Source organism: Herpailurus yagouaroundi, unplaced genomic scaffold, assembly GCF_014898765.1.
Source record: "Herpailurus yagouaroundi ecotype Mexico unplaced genomic scaffold, PumYag 205, whole genome shotgun sequence".
NCBI lineage: Eukaryota > Metazoa > Chordata > Mammalia > Carnivora > Felidae > Herpailurus > Herpailurus yagouaroundi.
The window spans coordinates 3,444,764-3,461,106 of record NW_024412436.1 but is presented as its reverse complement, the minus strand read 5'-3'; the positions used below and the strand labels follow the sequence as shown (position 1 = coordinate 3,461,106).

Below are 16,343 nucleotides of genomic sequence, written 5' to 3'. Positions count from 1 at the left end.
ACTGTACAACTCGAGGGGATGTATCTTAAACTACATGAATGTGAATGGGATAGCCTGGATTTATAGCGTACAACATGGGGAATTTTTGCAACAGCCCATGTTATAAAGCAGAGTCTGAGATGGACTTGAGAAAGGAAAATATAATCAGCACCAAAAAAATCATTCTCATAGCGTGTACAAATTTGTATGAAAGCGCTATTGGCCATGGGGCAGAAAGGTGTTTCCAACTAGGTTTTACCAGGCCCCTAGTCTCTGCTGAGAAGTTAGCCCTTGACCTTAGATGAGCATCATGCCATGGAGAGAGGGTTTTTTGCAGCTTATATCAACAGTACACCATAAGCTCTTCCTGACTTAGGTGAACACACGTTTACTGAATGTCAAGGAATAAGCTCGACCGTCCAGGGATGTGACACAATTTCTGCCTTGAAGGAGGGAAGAATTTCACTGGGAGAAAACATACCATGGAAAATTTCTAAATAACAGATTACGTAACATTATTTATTTATTATTATTATTATTTGTTTATTTATTTATTTTGGGAGCGAGAGAGAGAGAGAGAGAGAGTACAGGAGAAGCAAAGCGAGAGCAAGAGAGAGAATCCCAAGCAGGCTCCGTGACGGCAGCCCAGAGCCCTACACGGGGCTCGATCTCACGAACACAAGATCATGATCTGAGCTGATATCAAGAGTCGGTCACTTAACCTACTGTGTCACCCAGACCCCCGTGGTAACATTTTCTTTAGAGAGACTAAGTACAAAACTGTATGTTTAAAAAAAAAAAAAAAAAAAAAAGACTAGTTAAGCACAAAACCTAGACTAATCTTGCAGCAGGAGGCCACAGGTTTGGACTAGCTGTGACAAGACTAGTATGAAAGACTAGTCTTTCTGGGGATGTTTCTTTAATAAAAATATAGTGGTCATTTTTTAAAAGGCACCGAGTACAAGATGTTTCGGTGGATCTAATAAAACAAGTAAAACCAAAAGCCAAAAAACCAGTGCAGTCTCGCTGTCTCTCTCCTCTCTCTTTTCGTTTGGTGCCCATGAGATGCTATGTGTGGAAACCAGCCAACTGGGAAGAGGGGATGGCCGAAGAAGGTGGGGGAGGCCGGAGGCAGTTAAAGAGGATGGCCTCCATTCACAGAGGAGGTGAGGCTACCGTGCACGTGGCAGGACCTTTTCTGTTCGGGGCAGAACCCCACTACTTTGCTGCCGTTGGAAAGCGAGGACAACATCAATTTGATGAACTTAGGTCTAAGGATGGACCCCTACAGAGACTGGAGGTAAAATGTGATTTGCATCAAAACCGAGCCTGGTAGGTGCAAGACAGAGAGCAAAATAGGGCATCTTTATATTCCCCAGCAATCTTCTCCCCCCTGTGATCTCGTTTCTCCACGAAAAACAGAGTAACAGAGTGCGCTATATAAACCACAAGGGGGTGGGGGAGGGGCGCAAAGGGAGCAGAAACTGCTGCCGGTTCCTCAGAGATCTTTCCAGGTGCACTGAGGGCGACACATTCATCTTCAGGGCAGGAGACACCACCGCGCGATAACTTTTCAGGGAGGGATTTGGGGGATCCGGTGACGCGTTAGGATCCCGAGAATTTTCATTTACAGAGGGTGCTTTAATACGGATCGTCCACGCTGAATGGAAAACAAGAGAATGTAAATTAAAACCAGGACCTTCAACATTGCAAAATTTAACAGCGTTCGTAGTAAAGGGCGATATTCGGTGTAAAAGTCGGAAGAGGAGTGAAGAAAATGCCTCTCAGGTGAGTTGGCCGAGCACAGGACGTTCACTCAAGCAAAGGAAGAAGAAGAAAACCCTAAAGCAACACCTGTCACACTTGCAGCTGCTTGCCGCCCAGAGGTGGTGTTAAAAGGCAGATTCCAATTCGGTAGATCCGGGCGGTGCCCCGGATTCTGCATCATCCCAGCTCCTGCTGCCGCTGGTCCGTGGGCCACACCTGGAGACACTTCTGGGGGCACAGGCTTTGTCTTTAGATCAAATGAGTATGAAGGGCATTTGGGATAGATTTTGGACGATGGAAGTCAGTGAGCAGTAGAAGACGACAATGCTCAAAAGGAAAGAGAAATTTGAGAAAAATCAAAACTCATGAAAGGTGTGGTGGTAATTCTAAATGCTTGATTCTGGAGGGATGTGATTTAGGGAGACAGTGACAAATCTAGTTTCATGACACAAATGACACTTTGTGTGTGTGTGTGTGTGTGTGTGTGTGTGTGTGTGTGTCACAGTTGTCTCATCCTTGGAGGGGAGGGGTCTAGGGGTAGGGGAAAGGGAACCAAATAGGGCATGTCTTTTTTTTTTTTTTTCAACGTTTATATTCATTTTTGGGACAGAGAGAGACAGAGCATGAACGGGGGAGGGGCAGAGAGAGAGGGAGACACAGAATCGGAAACAGGCTCCAGGCTCTGAGCCATCAGCCCAGAGCCTGACGCGGGGCTCAAACTCCCGGACCGCGAGATGGTGACCTGGCTGAAGTCGGACGCTTAACCGACTGTGCCACCCAGGCGAATAGGGCATGTCTTAATAGCACCTTTCAAAGGGAGAAGCAGATTCTGAGACTCTGCTGTCATGATGAACTGCCAGGGTAAACCACAGTTCAGCAGCTGCAAATGTGCTTTTGCCAATACAGAGATAAAAATGTTTCTGAAAACAAAATTTCACATATACCCTCCACTGAGGTTGGCATCGTATCTTCCTGTGTATCTTGGGTGTAGCTTTTACCCAGGCAGAATTTAGACACTAGAAACCAAATGAGGTGGTAAACAGAACCAGTTTGCAGAAGAGTGAAAATAACCCGGCAAGAATTGAAACCACAAATGCCCCAGGAGTTGGTCATTCACCAGCCAAGACCTAATAAGAATGAACACAAAAGACTATGAGAGTTGGCTGCAGAGCTTAAAAACAAAAAACAAAACAAACGAACGAACAAAAAAACAAAAAAGAGCTTCAGTGTTTAATGTGATGGTTTTCGTTTTTACCTTTGGCTTGTTCTAGAAACACACTCTGCCTCTTCCATCCCACCCTTCCTCGGTGCCATTACACATGGTTTCAGGGTGAAATCATTATCACATCACTACAGAAAGCAGGTGTCTGGGACTTAGAACTCTTATCATTGGAGTCGAGAGTCCTGAGTTCTAGAAGTGTAAGGATTAAAAGCAGGATCTTTGGATCCACATGGGTACAAATCTCAGCTTTGTCATTTATTCAGGGACCTCAGGCTAGATATTTTACTTCTCTTTGCCTCTCTTCCTTTACCTGTAAAATGAGGATATGAATAGCACCTCCCCCCACCTACAAGCTGGCAGGCGATATTTAATGATTTCAAACATGCAAAACTCACAGAGAGGTGTGCAACATGGAATTAATGTTTCATAAATGTTTATAATTATTTTAGCTATGTCACTCTCTCTGGGCCCATAGGAAAGTTATTCATTAGCTCCGTTATAAAGAGAGTGAACATCATGTCCGTGAAGATCCTTTCAAGACCTAAAGTTTTATAATTCAATGAATTAAAGTCACCTTGATCAATAAATGAGAGGTGTTGCAAGGCATCTGGGCAAATAATACTTCTTTGCTTAGTCCTTCTAGCATCGGGTGACGCATTTGAAGACCTATATCGATGGGGCCAGCCTTCCCTTCCAATTTCTCTTTATACCTCCTGTACACCCTTGGCTCTTGATAGTTCTAGCTGCTGGCACCTGAACATGCTGTCATATCCCTGCTGCCATACCATGCTTCCATCATCTCCTTGTAGTCTGTCCTCCCTGCTTCTCTCCATACCCACAAACCCTATCCATTCTTCAACCAGGGTCAACCTTCTTTATAAGATCTTCTGTGATCACCAAGCTTCTTCTATATTGACAAAGTCCTTTAACACAGAGTTCGCCAGTCATTACTATACTCTGCCTTATATTTTTCTGAAAATATATAATTTTTTTATTTTTCTGTCTTCGCCACTCAACTAGATGATAATCTCCCTGAGGTCAGGGTCATGGACTTACTCCTCTTGGTATCTCAGTCAAGCTTAGCATTGTTCCAACACAAGAGTATTTAATAAAAAACTACTGATTGATTCATTGTCAAAATCAGTGAGCCGTTAAACTTCATACGGCAATTAGCCGAATGTGGTAATTCACTTAATGCTAATACTCTTCCTGTCAGCCTCTCTTCCTGTCCCCCAAGGTTTTCTAAAAAAAAAATTGAATTGATCTGCTTCCATCTAGTGGCAATTAAAAAATAAGTGGTTCCTGTGACCAGAAAACGGCTCGGGGTGGATTGTGCCAAAAAAGACTTTCACTCACTGGGTGTGAGCATGAAAGAAATCTTTACATCTTGTGGATTTCCTGCCCACAGAGATAAGGAGCCCAGCCCAGAGAAGGGTCTAGGACCCCATCTACACTGTCGAATGGAAGATAGGACACTAAAATAAAATAGAATAAAAGGACATCCACTGACCCGATTTCTTCATCCAGTTACCTTCCTAAGGATCTCATCTCTAGCCAAGCTTTTTAAAAAGAGATGGCTTACATTTTCTGCCTCAACTTCCTCATCTCCACTGATTCCTCGACACTTGGCCATCAGAGTTCCTCCGTGACCTCGACCCTGACAACAGACTCTGCAGATACCCTTGTTACATCCAGTGGGAACTCGCTGGTTCTCCCAAAGTCACTTGAAACCACTTCTGTTTCCTTCTTTCCTTGGCATTCATGACCCAGACTCTCCTCATTTTCCTTCTGCCTCTCTGGCAACCCCTCCCCATCTCCTTGTCCTTCACTGACCTGTTTGATATAGATGCTACCCCTGTTCCTGCCCTCTCTCCCACGTCCTCTTCTGTTCTCCCACTCCTTGCTCCTCACTCTCCCCAGATGACTGTACCTGCTCCCGAAATAGCAGCTAACATAAAGGGACGTGAGAACCCCCAAATCCACTCTCTGGCCCCTGGATGGCTCCTGTGATACAGATAGAAGCAGTCAACTGGTGAGCCACAGACACCTAAAGCTCAACACCGACACAACTGAACCCATGACCTTCACTTCCAAAACCTCTCATTCTTTTGTGTTCCCTTTTCAGTAAAGAGTATTGTATTGATAGTAACCATCTGCCAGTCCCCGATCGGAACCACGATGACTTCTTTGATTCTTCTCTCTCTCTCTCTCTCTCTCTCTCTCTCTCTCGCTTAGCCAATTAATAACCATATTCAGTTGATTTCACCTCTACCTCATGAACTAACTCAACCTCACTGCCATTTCTCTAGATAAGCACCATCAGCTTTAACTTAATAACTTTAATGCCTCCAAAACAATTCTTTGCCTCCAGGCTCCCCCTACTCCCCTGTCTGCAGAGTGATCCTCATAAGATGCAAATGTTAGCCTGACATTCTCCTGCTTTACCCCAAAGACCTCAGGATTAAATCCATACTCCTTCAAATGGCTTATAAATTAGTCTATGATCTGGCTCATGTTGTCTTATGTCTCCCCAGTTTCTCTTTTGCACTCAGAGCTACAGCTCACTGAACTTGTAAGAACTTCTTCACAACAATTTGTGGTTGGTAGCGTGGTTGTCTGAACAAGCAACCAACCTTCTCAGGGACCATCTCGCTTCTTCCAGCATTTTAAAGGAGCTCGGTTTTCTAACTGGGTGCTCAGTGTGCCCCCAAAGCCCCATCCCCATCATTCTTCTTACTTATACTCTCCTTCTCCAAGTCTCTAAACATCTGAGAAACTGAAGAAATGTTTTGCCCTCTTCACTTCTGCCAGACGGACCATTGCATTTTCACATGTTTGCATCTCTTCTCGGTCTCTTCCTCCAGCTGAAAAAAATCTGAGGTTTAAGACCAAGCTAAAAGAATTGCCTTTTTGGGGAAGCCGCAGGTAGAATCAATGTTCCCCACCTCTTCCACATTTCTGAAGGTCAGTGCTAATCAGAGCAGTAGTCATTTACCTTCTTGTCCTAGGCACTGAAGGCCTGGGGTCTAGAATGATACCTTCTCAGGGCCTGGACTCATCAATAATGTCTCAATAAATCCTTGACCAATTGAATGTTTCCTGAATACTGTATTTGGTATTGCCCTTACATTCAACTGGGACAAGAAGAGATATGTCACAATGCTTCCAGTCCTCTAAAAATTTTTCAGGGACAATCAGAAAGAGCTCCCTTCACATAACTGCCCTTTCTCAAGAGGGCTCTACGTGTTCATTCATTCATTCCAATCCACCAGCACTAAAACAAAACGACTCACACACACAGACTTCAAAAACACAGCTTTTAAGGGAGGCTAGTGGATTATCATTCTATACGGAAATTTCATTTGCATGAGACCCCATGTAAATAGTTACTAAGGAGTTAAGGTATCTAGCTCTAACAGGAAGTATCTCAAGGAAGGTAGAGAAAAGATCAACAGAGGCGGAAACTTCTCACTGATGAAACTTACTTACCTTTCCCGAGACTTTTTACCTAAAAACAGAAGAAACAGAAAAATACCATCAGCATATGTAGACAATTCTTTTTTTTTTTTTTTTTTCTTGGTAAGTAAGAGAGAAGGCCAAGTCCCACTCTCAAAACTGTCTTTTGAAATGTATTATACATTCGTTGGGTGGACCCCACCTGTGTAGAAGGGGATTTGAGATGTTGGCTTAGTGTTCTAATTCAAACAGTGGTAGATTCTCAGACGTAATAGACCCACTGGGACAGATGCTTCTCAGGGTTCTGTTCCATCTTCGGTGCTGATCACAAAGACCGCAGCCTAGCTTGACTTGCCTGCCTGTCAGTTCCGACACCCCCATACCCGTGTTTATCCCTTCCCCACCTGCCATCTCCTCCCACCTGCGGGTTCCTCCCCAACAGACTTAGCTGGTAGCATCGTAAGAATATGTGTCCCTACGTCTCACACCACCTTGTCGGCAGTGTGCCTCTGATTAGCTACTCACCCTCTGAAGCCACGGTCCCTTCATCTGTGAAAGGGGCATGGTAATTACCTCCCTCTCATTGAGTTGATAAACTAAAATGTATTCAAAGTATTTAGGCCAGGGCCTAGCACGTGGACAGTGCCCAATTACTGTTTTTAAACCTTTCAAATGTTAGAATTTACCATTTTAAACATTTCTTCCCAAATCCAGCCTGCTGATGACATGGGCTGGATGCATTTGAGCAGGGAGAATGAAATCTGAATTAACCTCAGAGGCTGTTTGTTTATCTTAATATTTTCCTTTTAGGAACAACAAAACACATACCAATACATGAGCAAGAGTGTTCTTACTGAGAGTTCTTTTCGAAGAAAAAGGAACTAAGGGCATGTGTTCAGTTTCGTGCCCTGTTCTAACCCTGTGGGTTGTTGGTTCAGGTGGGGAATTCTTCCAACCAAGAGAAAAAAAAAAAAAAAATAGAGCCTCAAAGACCAGTGGTGTTAGGAGGCCTGTGTGAATGGGAGTCTGATCTCTGATTCTGGCCCCTGCTGATAACAGGATTTGGGAGATTTGGCCTAAAATCACTGCTTCAGTTTTATTATTCATTATGTCATTTCTTTCTTTCTTTCTTTCTTTCTTTCTTTCTTTCTTTCTAACAGAGCCAATGGTGATGACTCATCTGAGAATGATTATCTAGGGGAACAGAGTGTTTCTAGATAAGTCTATGCAGAGGGCACACATTTCTAGAGCCTGCATTTATTTCTCTTCCAGAAGAAAGGAGCTAAAGTCTGGATACCAAGACAACTAGGGCAGGGGCCAAAGTACAGGTTCTGAGGACAGGATAAGAGTCAGGATTCTGCTCATTTCCTCAGCTACTGTGTCCTAAATATTCACCTGTCCTCCTTTTTCAGCTTACTGAACCTGAAACACAACACGTAGGAAATTCTCAGACTTGATGACTACCACATACATGTGGACTTACTGTTCTTAACTTTTTTTTCTTGTAAATGTGCCAGCTACATGGTTAGAAAAGCTCTGAGGGGTTAGCCCGGGAACCTACCCATCACTCTTAACACGGTTTCTATAGGAAAAACATTCTTCATGTTTCAAAGAACTAACTTACAACTAAAATCTTTGGAAGACAGAGCCACTTGGAAGTCGGAAATATCAGAAGATGTTCCACAAATGAAGACCATTGAAATGCTACATTAAAGATACCCTGGCTTTCCTACAAAGTCAGTGATCTTTCTGGGGCTTCTGTTCTCTTTGCTGGCATGAATGTACCTAGCCTAACTGCCCGTTATCTGTTTCCTGTTTGCCCCACACTTATTCCCACAGCAGGGGCATGTAGTTTTCAAGTTATCAGTTTGAGATCTTGTACAGAAATGACTCCAAGGTAAAAAATTTAAAAACAACCCCATTGCTTTTCTCACCACTGCTTATAGAACCACCTTAGCCAGCTAACCCCCACCCCACACCCTGCCGTTAAATACAAGTGAATGCATTCTATTCTTTTGATTCTAACATTTCTTTAAGTTTGTTTTCATTTATTTTCAGAAGGTGGGGGGAGGCAGAGAGAGGCGAGAGAGAGAGAATCCCAAGCAGGCTCCATGCTGCCATTACAGAGTCCGATGCAGAGCTCAATCCCACAAACCATGAGATCATGATGTGAACCGAAATCAAGAGTCAGAAACTTAACTGACGGAGCCAGCCAGGCGCCCTCTCTATGAAAATTTATTAAGAGACTTTGGAATTTGGGGATATCGTCCTTATTAAGGTGACTCACAGCCCCAAATCCTCAAAGGTTATTTAGATACCAGCCTCTTATCCCAGAGGCCAGCGTATAAATGTGCACTGCATTCTCTACCCCTCAGTTCTGTCACCATCACCCAAGGCAGGAGGGAAAAAGGGATGACTGGGGTCAGATTTTGAAGTTTCGGTGGAAAGGATAATCAATGGTGGGAGAAAAATCTCATTCTTCCCTTAGTGGAATACTTAAGTACTTAGTCTCATATTATAAAATGATGGGATCCAATCTTAGCAGAATTTCCAACAACAGGGGCAAAGACATTTTAAACTGCTAATAATGAAGTTCTTGCACATCAACAGTGACCGCTTCCATGGTCTTTCTGGGTTGGTTATAAAACTAACCTAGTATCCCGATTCTTAAATTTGGAATGAAAGATTCCAAAGATAGTAGAAGACCATTAGGGATTGGTAGATTCTACTCCTGCAATTGGCAGTGGGGATGGGTGAGGGGCAGCCTTTATATACCATGTTCATTGAAGAGACTCCATACTAATTAATTGATGGAAGTAAAATTAAAATGTCAGTCAACTGACTCCGGAGAAATGCAACACCGAGCATTTGGTTAGCAGTTGTTTTGAGATCACTGATGGCCTCTGAACTTAAAGCAGGGATGTCTTAAAAGCTGCTTAATGTCCATGAATTTCATAGACTTCAATGTTTCTGCCAGGCGAATTTGGACAAATGTGGCAGTGCACACCCAGGACCTACCACAGACTGTGGATCTGTAACCAGGAAGCCAGTCCCACTCTAAGGTTTGGACATCCTCAGGCGGGAGGTGAGGGGAGTAACATGGTTGTTTTTCCCTGGTGGTGTCCCATGTATTGTTCCAGGTATTAGCTTCTCAAACAGCTCTTCTTATACCCTTTTCTTCTCTAGGCCAGAGCGAAGGGAAGCACGAATACACAGTGCATTTATTTAGAGCTGTGACCTCCGTGAATACACACTGGGGAGAAAACCAGGGACAATGCAATTCCCACATGTCAGAAGCCAGACAGGCACATGGCTCAGGTTTTGGAGAATAGGGCCTTAAAAACCTCATTGGACCTTAGATTCATCTTCTAGTGGAACTGTAGCACTGAGATCAAAGGCATGCTGGCTCCTAAGGGGACAGAGATTATGCATCCATTTTTCAGAACTAAATAAGGGCAAAGAACCATTAAAATGTCTCACTTGTCTATTAGTGCATTAGTGAGGTGCCTTGAAGACAGTAGGCGTTTTTAAAAGGTTTGTCAGATGAAAAGCACAAATCAGCCACCTTGTTTTAATGAAAGGGTGTAGGGGCCGTTTCCCACATCCCCAGCAATGATGTCTATAGAACACAGAACTTGGTATCCTGCTTCAGTTCAATCTAGCAATCTTAATTTCCTGTGGGTTTCTATACTTTTATCCACTTTGCTTTTGTTTCTAATTATTTTTTCCGTGTTTATTTATTTTTGAGAAAAACAGAGACAGAGCATGAGCAGGGGAGGGGCAGAGAGAGAGAGAGAGGGAGACACAGAATCAAAAGCAGACTCCAGGCTCTGAGCTGTCAGCACAGAGCCCCATGGAGGGCTGGAACTCACAAATCGCGAGCGAGATCATGACCTGAGCCAAAGTTGGATGCTTAACCGACTGAGGCACCCCTATTTTTATCCACTTTGAGTCGTATTATTTTCGTATGAAGGCAAACTCACATACCTTTCTTTAATCTTCTTGCCAGCCAAATGATAAATGCCAACCCAGAAAAAGCAGTAACCATGACTGCCACCGGAATGAAGAGAGGGTTATAGTTACCCTCTTTGATCATTGAGAAACTCTGGTCCACTTCTGAAAGAGAGATCAGTAAGGCACATAGCATGAGGCCGCAGCATTATATCCTTCGTGCCATCTCATGGCCTTAGCTTTTGTTCCTCCTTATGTCTCCCGGTAACAGTCCATTTGATGCCAGTTGATGGATGGGGAAACTGGCATGGGAAGGACCATGATGACTCTGCAGCAGAGGCAAAGACAGGACAAGTTTCTCTAGCCCAGTGCCTATAAAATTCTTAATCCCTAGATTTGCGATTCACAGAACTCCTGGAAGAAGTACCTAAAAATCTGAGTAAGGGGTCACCATCGTATTTATCTCCATGGTCTTGTTCAACAGTTGGGACTCTGCTGCACAGAGAAGACCTAAAACATAGAATATGACTTCAGGAAAAATAACAGCCGGTCATCTTAACCAGGTGACATAACAGTCAAGGGAACCTATTAATGCTTTCCCTTTGAAGCAGTTGGGCCAACATATGTACTTGCTGTTTACATGCTGAGGACCTACGCTGAACTGTCTTTCGAATGATGTTGTCCTACTACATAGTCCCACTTCCTTCACAAATAAGTAAATGGATCCACCTGTACCCTCTTGTAAGAGTGAACGTTTGGGAACTTTTATTGAAAAAATACCAATACGAAAAAGTCTATCTTCCGATACCACCAATTAAAGAAACTTATTTTTGCACGTTAGTGTAGCGTTTGTGTCCCCCATTCTTTGTGTTACTTTGACAAACCCTTTCAAGGTGCTTCCATCCCCACATCCAAATATATCATAGGAAAAAGGCTCAAGTTCCCAGACGATCCAAAGAGAGGGTGTCTACAAGCTCCATGAGGGTGAGGAAATGGACACTGGCCCAGCCTTAAAAGGAAATGTCCCATAAGCCTGATACACAATCCTCCCCTACAGATCCCATGCCTCCTCCCCAGTTCCCTCCCACACTCCCTGGCCCTGGGCCATACAGAGATCAGCTTCTCTGGTAGTTTCTACTGATCCTACCACTTAAAAACTTTTCCACTGGTAGAGATGATCTCAGGGGCAGACATGAGTAGCTATTCTTTCACAAGCTAATTTAATGTGCATTTATTTAGCAACTTATTTAGTACAGGCACTGTGTCAAGTGGAGAGTATATGGAAATGAGGAGGACAGTCCTTCTCATACACAGATGAGGGAGGCATCGGCTTAGTGATAATTGGTAAGTATACACTATTTGGGGAATTAGGTGGTCACTGGGGACTTTTGTAGAAACGTTTTAATGGACTAACAGAAGTGAGATTTTAGTGGAATGGAAGAATGCATAAGAAGTCAGAAAATAAAAGAAGTAAGTCAGAGACAGCGCATTTAAATTTTTTTTTTCTTTCTCCGTTTTTATTTATTTTTGGGACAGAGAGAGAGCATGAACGGGGGAGGGGCAGAGAGAGAGGGAGACACAGAATCAGAAACAGGCTCCAGGCTCTGAGCCATCAGCCCAGAGCCTGACGCGGGGCTCGAACTCACGGACCGCAAGATCGTGACCTGGCTGAAGTCGGACACTTAACCGACTGCGCCACCCAGGCGCCCCGAGACAGCGCATTTAGATGTTAAGAGTTGAGATACGATGAGTTAAAAATTGGCTGAAAACAGAAATGACAGTCATCGAAGGAAGAGGCAAGAAGAGCTAAGGATTTTATAGTAAATTAATGTGAACAAATTTGTTTTTAAGCCATATAAATGTAGCAAAATGAAAATTTTAAAGTTTAATCTATCTTTCCCCACCATCTTCCCATCCAGCAGCTCCTTCTTTAAGTTGTCAACACATTGGGACAAACTTACTCACTTTGGCATATTGGACTAGGGCTTGACCAGATTCCCGATGGTCCACAAATAATTTTTCTCTCCCCGATTAACTCAGTTCCTTCCAAGCAGTTGAAGGTACATGTGGACGTAAAGCTGAAGTTGGCCAGGGGGTGACTACAGTCCATGGTTCCCAGATCAGGTGCCATTAGAGGCTTACAGGAAATCGCTTCCATGAAAAGGAAAAACGCAATATTTCTGAGTAGAGGCCCTCTTTTCACCAAAGGTTTTTAGCCAAAGCTGATCCACTCAACTGTGGAACCACCCAATTGAATCTAGACATTTCTAAATTCTAAAAGTTAGTTCTGATAATGTTTCCAGATTTTATACTCTTGAGAATGATGGAGATTGTATATCAGAGGTGAAGCCAGGAGCACTGAAAACCCTTGCAGGTGGGGAGGTGGGGAGAGGAGGGGAGAGTTGGCTGCTCCAGGTTGCTGCTCCAGTCCTGATAGGTCTCCAACACTTCCTGGAAGTACTACATGGCCTTGGCCTCAAGAGTGCTTATGGAGTATCCTCAAGTGAATGTAGAGAATTCCCACCCTTTCACTTGATCTAAAGCAAGCAGTGTTGAAAAACACCCCAATTCTCTGAAGCAACTCACTCAGCTCTTGTAAAATTCAGCAGGTTTGACAATTTAATTCAATGATTTCAGTATGACTTTGATAGTTTTTTTTAGAATTAAACCACTTAAAATTAGTGCGTCAGATGCATAAATGTAGAAAACGTAACCAGAATTTCACAAGCTCAGATGTCACCAGTTTTCTCCTGTACAGGGATAGTCTTTTTAACAGCTAAGAAGAAAAAACCCACCATATTTCAAATGAAAAAAAAGATCAAGAGACTGTGTTTTTGTTTTTCACAGCAGTTGTTATTCCCCTGAGAGTTTATAGAAGATGAAAAGTAAAAAATGATTTCAAGAATAAACCAAATAAAACAATCAAAAAAATTCTACACCCTGAGAAGGAAATTGGTTGGTGTTAGGTAAGACACCACATAAAATAGGTGTTACTGAGGGGAGAGAACAATCAACATTTAACTGAGTTTCATCTGGACTATGTGTGCCATGACGATGAGAAAACTAAAGTAAAAAGTACACTATAATCACACCGCATATTACTGAAAATTATGTATGTATCATGAGATGGTTTCAGAGGTATTTGGTTGTTGTTTTTTATTTGTGGTTTTTCTTTTTGATTTGAGTAACAATAATCCCTTTCAAAATCATCATAGTATGATCTAAGTTAGATTAAATTATGTTCCCAAAAGGACAGAGACTCCTTACAAGTCTCTGCTGCATTTTCTCAGTTAACCCAAGTCGGCCATGACAGAGCCTCTAGTCTGAAGACTTACTTACTTTGACAGGTTGGTTCTAGAGATGACCAGTTTCCAAAAGGTCCACAAGTGGTTTCCTCAACCCCAATGAGGTTTGTGCCCTTAGAGCAGTTGAAGGTACACTGAGAGCTGAAGCTGAAGGTTCCCACAGGGTGACTACAGTCCATGGTACCCAGATCAGGGGCCTCCAGAGGCTCACACTGAACCACTGCAGTAAGAAAAAAAACAGTACTGGCTAGTGTGGAGAGCACCTGGTGTCTGGGTTTGAATCCTAGCTTTGGCACTTGGTCACCAAATGCCTTTGCACAAAGTGAACTAATCCTTCCAGCTTCAGTCTCTTCATCTATGAAAGAGGAGTCATGGTAATTGTAATAACTTCCTAGAGTTGGTGTGGAGAATAAATGATCTAATGTAAGTCAAGGACTTAGAAGTGAACTTGGCTCATAGGAAGTCCTAATTAAACATCAGCTGGTCTTCTTCTTATTGTTGGCATTATCTGAGAAGATAATTGTTTGTGTTTATTTATTTTGAGAATGAGAACAGGGGAGGAGCAGAGAGAGAGAGAAGAGAGAGAATTGTGGGGCTCGATCTCATGAACAGTGAGATCATAACCTGAGCTGAAGCCAAGAGTCAGATGCTTAACTGACTGAGCCACTCAAGTGCTCCTGAGGAGTGACTTATTAAACCTAGATAGGTTTAAGTGGGAATGACCAGCTCGATTTGGAAATAATTGTGACATCAGAACTCCTAGGTAGAGTAGAGTGCTGGGAGCAGGAGGTGTGGGAAAAGTGTGGGGAAGCTTTAGGAAGCATCTTGGCCTTGATCCTGTTTTTACCCTCTCCAGCTCGGCTCCAGACCTTCAGTTCTTCTGATTTTGACAGCCCTCTCCAGAAACTGTATCTATTTCCCTGCTCTGACTGGTGGCATAGGAGATTGAATTGAGCCTTGGAAATGAGTCTTCACATTTTTAGGCCCCACCATGCCATTTGAGCAAATATTTCAACTCTTGTGTCCTATTCTTTATCCAATTTGAGCCATTGTGGTGACCTTGCTTTTGAGATTTCAATGAAGAAAGGACTTTAGGAACTGGAAGAATTTTTATATTTTCCATATACAGTACAAGTCCAAATTAAATTATGTTCTCCAATTCTATTCATGACTACAAGCAAGTGCTTTATATACTTCAGGCATAGTCTCAATCTGACATATTAAATTGTAAACAATATTTACTGACCTCAAGCTGCTGCTCGTCTACCAGGGGATACAGATAAGCAAATAGATGACTTCAACAAATGCGGGATAAACAAGAAAGAAATATGCGGACCTACTGGAACATGGAACAGGGGTACTTCCTATCTTAGGGTCCAAAGAAAGCTTTCTGGAAAAAAAAAATATCAATCCCTGAACTATGTCTTAAAGATGAATAGGTCTGTTAGCCATGTGCAAAATGAGAGAGAAAGCCACGAGCAAGTCAATGAAATACAAAGCACATATGAAAAGGGTGGAGAACTACAAGCACTTTGTTGTTACACGGAGGAAGGAGGAGGAAGGGAATATGTGAGATGAGATTAGAAAGAAAGGTAGAAGCTAAGAAAAAATGCTTTTATCTTTTCTCTTTGATTTAATGAGTTCCTACTGTATATCAAGCATTTCTCTATGCCTTGAGGAGTTTCGATTTCATCTTATAGGACAAATGATAGGTAGAAATTGAAGGGTGGATATACGTGTGGTATTTGTTTGATTGTTTTTCATTGATCAGCCTGCCTGTAGCATGAATAGTATATTTAAGGGGAGCTAATTTAAAGCTGTGGAACTCGCCTAAGAAATGAATCCAATAGTCTAGAAGGAATGAGGGCAGTAGTAGCAGAATTGACAAATGGGAAGCAAATGAGAGAAACAGTAAGTTGTTAAAATGAATAGTGTGTTACTTCGCATAAAAGTAAGGGGAGGTGTAAGAATTTCATACCAGAGCACCCATATAAACGGTGGTGCCTCATACTGAGATAAGAAATACAAAAAAAGAAAGCTGGCTGGGACGATTGATTTTACAGTCCTTTGGGCATCCCAAAAGATACGCTTAGCATATTTGGAGTTCGGGGCTGGAAATGGATTTGTCAGTCCAAAGCTCACATGAATCTGTGAGTCCACAGAAGTTGGTAAGAAACCTATGAAGAAACCCAAGGAGAAATGATTATAGGTAGAAAGAAGACCAGAAAAGAGTGAGAGGATGAAAGCTAAGACAGAAAAAAGAGTAAAATGTTCAAAAAGGAGTGAAATGGGCATGCCAATGTTATAAGAATTAAAAAGTTAAAGATCAGGGGTGCCTGGGTGGCTCCGTTGATTGAACGTCTTGATTTCAGCTCAAGTCATGATCCCAGGGTCATAGGATCAAGCCAAACATTGGGCTCTGCACTGAGTGTGGAGCCTACTTGGGATTCTCTCTCTGTCTCTGTCTCTGTCTCTGTCTCTGTCTCTGTTTCTCTCTCCCTCTCCTAGTCTTTGCCCTTTATTTTGCCCTCCCTCCCTTACTCTTTGCCTTTATTTTATTTTATTTTAGAGAAAGAGTGCACATGAGTGGGGGACTTATGTGCACTCTTCTTCTAAAATAAAATAAAATAAAATAAAATAAAATAAAATAAAATAAAATAAAA

General features: G+C 42.6%; 1 protein-coding gene across 1 annotated transcript in view; it reads right to left on the bottom strand.

The window, feature by feature from the left end:
- Positions 1-742: 742 nt before the first annotated feature.
- The window catches only part of SELL (selectin L), a 22,412-nt gene continuing 6,811 nt past the window's right edge, over positions 743-16,343 (bottom strand). Inside the window, exons 5-9 of the mRNA XM_040451624.1 lie at positions 13,715-13,900; positions 12,341-12,526; positions 10,412-10,540; positions 6,458-6,476; positions 743-1,639 (exon numbers count right to left, since the gene is read on the bottom strand). Coding sequence (XP_040307558.1) covers positions 1,621-1,639; positions 6,458-6,476; positions 10,412-10,540; positions 12,341-12,526; positions 13,715-13,900 — 539 coding nt within the window. The 3' untranslated portion in view covers positions 743-1,620. The remainder of the gene's footprint in view (positions 1,640-6,457; positions 6,477-10,411; positions 10,541-12,340; positions 12,527-13,714; positions 13,901-16,343) is intronic.